The 6,000-nt window shown below is 44.5% G+C and overlaps 1 protein-coding gene across 6 annotated transcripts in view; it reads left to right on the forward strand.

Annotated features, from left to right (window-relative positions):
• Positions 1-5,215, forward strand: part of RABGAP1 (RAB GTPase activating protein 1) — a 159,525-nt gene extending 154,310 nt beyond the window's left edge. For all 6 annotated transcript variants that reach the window (XM_058523986.1, XM_058523985.1, XM_058523983.1 and 3 more), the window contains 3 exons: positions 160-231; positions 1,850-2,047; positions 3,439-5,215. In XM_058523986.1, coding sequence (XP_058379969.1) covers positions 160-231; positions 1,850-2,047; positions 3,439-3,561 — 393 coding nt within the window. In that variant the 3' untranslated portion in view covers positions 3,562-5,215. The remainder of the gene's footprint in view (positions 1-159; positions 232-1,849; positions 2,048-3,438) is intronic.
• The last annotated feature ends 785 nt before the right edge of the window (positions 5,216-6,000 follow it).

The following is a 6,000-nucleotide window of genomic DNA, read 5'->3' on the forward strand; positions in this document are numbered from 1 at the left end:
CTCACACGCCCTCCCGCACAGTGGCAGCCTGTTTGGTACTGTCTTAATTCCACTCAGCAATAGTCCGGCTTCCACTATAGGATTCATCATGAGCCCAGATCATGCAGATGATGACACTGCTCAAGAGATTGTCATTTTATATTACGTTTATTTCTTTAGATTTGTTCTCAGTTGAGTGAAAGATTGGAGAAGCAGCAGACAGCTAATAAAGTAGAAATTGAGAAAATTCGGGTAAGTCTTCCTTTACCAAAGAGATTTTATATCACCTAGTTGATTTTGTGGCTGTATTGAGCACAAGAGATTCTGGAAGGGGCCAGTTTACTTTGATTGCAAAAGTGAGAGAAGTCGACAAGCACCTGATAAGGCACCTTTTGTGGCCAGGCTCAGTAACTAACAACTGGTATTATGCCTGTCCCCTCTGGAAGAGAATACACAGGAAGCCAAAAGAGCTCTGGCTTTAAATCTCAAAATACCAGTGCCCATTTCCCTTATAAATTTGTGTAGCATCTTCGTCTGGATCACTTGACTGTAAAAAATAATACACATGCCCCCAAATTTCTGAATGTTGTCAGTGGCAGGTGATGCTGCAGCACCTCACAGAGGTGAAGGAGCCCTGCAGGTGATAGATTTTGCTTGAGGTGGGGTGCAGAGCGCAGGACCATGTGGTCTGATTTGTTCTGTAGAATTGGGGACACTCCCCTCTGAGCTCAATGCCTTCTATTTTGACGGATCCACATACAATGAGGACTTGAACTTTTTAATGTTTTGTTGCCAGTTTGGAGGCTTTTGTAACTTAGTGCTTTCTTTCTTTAAGCTGTACCTGTATTAGAGTACTTATCAAATTTTACTAAGATGAGTAATTTGCTGAAAGATGCTTTACTGGCATATTTACAAATCACTGGACAGGAATGTGGACGAGTTCTGTGCTCACAGCCATGTTTACACAAAACAACATTTTACCTGGAGCAAGATGACACTGGCCTCCATCATAAGTCATGTTTAACCAGCAGTATCTATTTTTTAAATATATTTCATTTTCTGATTCTAAAACTAATAATGCTCATTGTAGAAAATTTTTAAAATAAGAGTAAACAAGAAAAAAAAACAATCTTTACCACCCACAGATAACATCATCACACTGTTTAACACTTTGATGTGTATTCTTTCAGTCTTTATTCTGTGTTTACTTTAACATAAATACAATTTCTTTCATCCTGAGATACACATTTTTTTTACATTTACATCTCTGAAATTGGGATGTGTTTTATAACTGATGGCTTTCTGTGGTTTAATTGACAGAATATTTTCTTAGAGGAGCATAAAATGATGTTTCCTACAGTCAGTGGCATCATATTTTGATGAAATATGGTGTATACTTTTAACCGTACTTTATATACATTTTTGTGTCCTAGTTCACCCAGCATTTCACCATTTTACCAGGTTATGAAGAATTCCTCCAAAACTTTTTAGAGGCTGCATACTTCCTTGTATAAAGAGAGCACAGTGGATTTAATTTCTCCCAGTTGCTAGAGAATTAGCCCCCTCCTCCTTTTTTCCTCTAATTCTGCACTGAAAATCCTTGTACATAAATCTTTATCTTGTCATGGTTTCTTCATTTTTTTATCCGAGGTTCCTAGCAGTCAGATTACTGGATCAAGACAAGAATATTTTTATTGCTTTTGGTATATAATACCAGGTGGCTTTTCCAATAGGCAACTGGCCAGTTTTTCAGAAGCTGTAGTGCTCAACCAAGCAGCCGTCTCCTGGCTTCCCAGAAAGGAGATGCTCACACCTTCCTAAAGGGTCAGTTTCTCTTCTTTGCTTCTTCACATCTGATGTTCAATTTCAGCAAAAAGTGGATGACTGTGAGCGCTGCCGGGAATTTTTCAATAAAGAAGGGCGTGTGAAGGGCATCAGCTCAGCTAAGGAAGTTTTAGATGAGGACACAGATGAAGAGAAGGAGACACTCAAGAACCAGCTGAGAGAGATGGAACTCGAACTGGCACAAACCAAGCTGCAGTTGGTGGAAGCTGAGTGTAAGATACAGGTAACAGCCTGGGCCCCTGCCCCACCCCGATGAGCAGTGCTGCCTCTGCTCTTGGTACAGTGGGACTCGGACCTGCCTGTGGGCTAGATCTCTTAGTGTGGGCTGGAAACCTGGAAATGATCTTTATGGTTTGGAGTTTTTTCCCCTTTTCAACTTTGACCATAATCCTCATGGGAAGAAGCCCATTACTTTTTATTTACCACTGGATGTTTAATTAGTATTTGTCCTGTCCTAAGGATTGGACTTGCTCATAATGAGAATTATCCATCAAGCTTGGAATCTTTTTGTTGGAGCAGAGAACACATACTTTGAAATTACAGCCGCACCACCAAACTCTTTGACCTTGGGTTAATTAGCAACCTCTTTACACCTCACGTTCCTCATCTGCAAATGGAGATGATGAAGGTCCTTATCTGATAGTTTGCTTTAAGGACTAAATAAGATAATGCACGAAAGGGCTCACCAGCACAGTGTCTGAGGGCTTCATAAATGTGAAGCTTTTATGTGAGCTTTTATGTCCCAGTTTTCAACACTTAACTAGCTTTGTGACTTTGAGCATATTACTTAAATTTATTTGAGCCTCCATTCCTGATTTGGTCATCTTTATACTGCATGGCCAGTTCCATTAGCACCAATACTGGGCACAAGGTAGGCACTAAGCACTGTTTGTGGAAGGAACCAAGTTCAGGAGTAAAGCTTAGGGCCTGGTCTCTTGCATTGCACACATTCACTGGGCATCTGCTCGTTGCCAGGCCCTGTTCCAGTTGCTGGGGTGCGAAGCTAAGACATGGCTTGTGTGACTGTCCAGGACAATCAGGAAAGGCATCACCAAGTCAGCAGTATCTGAGCTATGATCAAAGAGTGAACAGGGGTTGCAGCTGCAGAAGAGAAAGAACAGTGAGCATTCCTGGTGGAGGGAGGGGCATGTTTGGCAGCACAGAGAGAGGAGAAGGCCTGCCCAGTAAGGAGCTTCAGGAAGTAGAGGGGGAGGTGGGCACTGAGCTGGAAGAGAGTCTGTGGGCCCAGATTGTGAAGCTCTCAAATGCCTTGCTAGGGAGTCTAGACTTTAAAGGTTCTTGCTGGAAATTAATGATGCAGTCAGCTAGAGCATTAGTTCTGTCTGCCTTGTGTGCAGTGGGTGGACAGGAAAGGGCGACACTCAGGTAGGAGGCTGTTTCAATAAATAGACAAGGCAAGAAGTGAGGTCTTAACTAGGAAAGATCCCAAAGCTTTAAGCATTCCAGATCTTTCTATGCCAGTTTGAGACTGGGGGAATTTCTAGAGGCCTCTCAAGAGTAAATAGATTGAATTCCTGTCTTGGCTCAGCTCTGGGCAGGCACTGTCGTTGACACTGGAGCCCAGCATCCTCATGTACATTGTTCCTTTTGCAGGACTTGGAGCACCATTTAGGCCTTGCCCTAAATGAGGTACAGGCAGCCAAGAAGACATGGTTTAACCGAACGCTGAGCTCCATCAAGACGGCAACTGGGGTTCAAGGGAAAGAGACTTGCTGAGAGCAGCTGCTGCCTCCAGACACCTTCAGAAAACACGACACCGTTTGTTGCCTTCTTTGGCCAGATGTGTGATTCTGTGACATGTCCCAGGACCAGAATGTACCTAAGTCAGATCCATAGAAGCATGTTGGTAGGTCATTGGACCAGAGCTCATGTAGCAGGCAGCCTCTGGGGTAAGGCTCTCCTAACTACTGATACTAACAGGCCTGCTAGCTCAACGGATGCTCTGGATGTACTCGAGAAAAGCACTCCTCGGTGTGACCTCCAGGCCTCTTCCCAGCGTAGGTCACCACCTCACCCAGCTCGGAGGCTGAGTTGACAATATCAGAGTTTGGGGATCCTTCAGGCTGTTGGTTTTTTTCTAAACCTTTAATCTTTTTTTTTTTTTTTAATATACATATTATATATATTGGTGGGGGGGGTGGGTGCCAGGGGATCAGTAACTCAAATTCTTATCTGCTTCAGTGCCAGCAGAGGGTCTCCAGGTAGACATGGAGAAGCACTTTGTTTTAAACAGGAGGGTTTCATTCTTGTAGTTGAAGCCACCTAGTTTTGTTAAACTATACAATGCACAGGTTTTTGGTTTGGCGTTATTCACATTTCTGATCAATTCTATGCAACTCTCATAGTTCCTGTTGTTTTTTAGTGTTAGCTGCCAAAATGACTTCACAGGGCTGGGGTGGATGACTTGACCGACTGTGAGACTGGGTTAATCATAATGTGGACAAATCTTATTTTGCTTAATGTGTCATGTGTGTGTACATATATATATATATTATATATATATAAACTATCTTTTCCCAATGCACCCAATTGACAGTGTTTAACTCCCAGACTAGGACTGATCTACACAACTTAATTATGTGGTTACTTGGGCACTTAATTTCACTCAAGGTTTGCTGGGCTCTGCTCTCCTCCCTGCCGTTATGAGAGCCTTAAAGAGCTCCCTCACTTCGAGGTTCCTAGTGTTTTTGCACAACAGGTTGTACAAGTGAGAAAGACACTGAGGTGTGCGTGTGTGTTTGTGTGAATGTGAGTATGTGTGGGACGCACATGCCGAGAGGCCCCCGTGCTGCTGGCCTGTGTCCCTCCCTCCCCGGGCCCCTGGGCCCTCTCCAGAGGTGGCTGGATGTGAACCTCACTGTTCAGATGGGCTGCAAGTTCTCACTTCAAAACTATGGAAGGGAGGTTTTAGCACCTTTTTTTAAAAAAAATAACTTAGACTTTTAATTTATATAGTGATATGCTGACTGACTGTCTTGCAGATGATTTTGTCGTCTTCTCCGCGTGCAGTGTGGAGGTAGCTGGTTACAAGAGGCACTGGTTTGTATATAAAGACACTTGGGTTGTTTTGTATCTCTTTTCCTGTTGGCTGTACTAACGCTTGCTGAGGTCATCTGTGATAAGGGAGGTAACATGTGGCAACCCCCTCCCCCCAAAACTGGGATCCCCTCCATGGCTTTCTGTGTCTTTCTTGTTTGGTTACCAAAACAGCTGTAAGCCCATCTAAAACTAGGTGCGTGGATATTGTGCTAGGGTAGTTTCAGTGTGTCAACTTTATGAATTGAAATATAAACCAGTAAAGTTGTATTACTATTTCTTTTGTTGGTTTTATTTTAACAGCATATCCATTAAATATTTTGGTACAAACAGCGTTGCTTTGTAAAAATCAGTTTTATCATTACGTGCCCCTGCCTTCCTCTTCCGCCCTCCCACAAGCAGTCAGAGAAGACCACTCTCCGTGTGTGGTCAAATAGATGTGTGTGAGCATCAGGCAGCGCCTCCGCTTCGTCCGTTCAGACGCTTACTGAGCAGCTAAGGTGTGCCAGGCCATGTGCGGCGAGAGGAGACACAGGCTTTGTCCTCTGGGAGGCTGATGCCTCTGCCTTCATCATGAGCATTGCCCCTCTCTGAAGACTCAAGTGCTGTGGGAACGGGTGAGACAGTGTGGGTCTGAGGTTTAGGGAAGTCTTATAGGAGGTAAATGTGTGGTTAGGCCTTGAAAGACAAAAGCATCTCACCAGGCAGAGGGAGAGGGAATTCCAGGCCCAAATGTGAATGTGCAGGGGAGACAGCTGAAGAGCAGAAAGGCAGTCAGAGTACCTGGGGTGCAGTTATACTTGCCTGAAGTGGTGGCATGGACAGATACATCTTTCAGAAAGCTCTTCCTACTCACTGGTGGTCCTCCTACACCCTTGCACCATAGGGATGAGGCTCCCAGAGCTTCTGCCATCCTTCTTTACCACCTTGCCCCTCTTCTCTGCAGCAAGAAGAGCAATGCTTTCCCAACCCTACGGTTCCCCTCCCTGCGTGACCTGCCCTCCAGGACCCCACCTACGCCCAGCCTTTGGATGCAAGCGGGCTGAGATGCAGGCCATGAAGGGAAGGTGGTGAGTGAGCCCCTGCCCTGTATTCTCTCCACTGCACTAAAGCTGGGCT

Source organism: Diceros bicornis, chromosome 28, assembly GCF_020826845.1.
Source record: "Diceros bicornis minor isolate mBicDic1 chromosome 28, mDicBic1.mat.cur, whole genome shotgun sequence".
Lineage (NCBI taxonomy): Eukaryota > Metazoa > Chordata > Mammalia > Perissodactyla > Rhinocerotidae > Diceros > Diceros bicornis.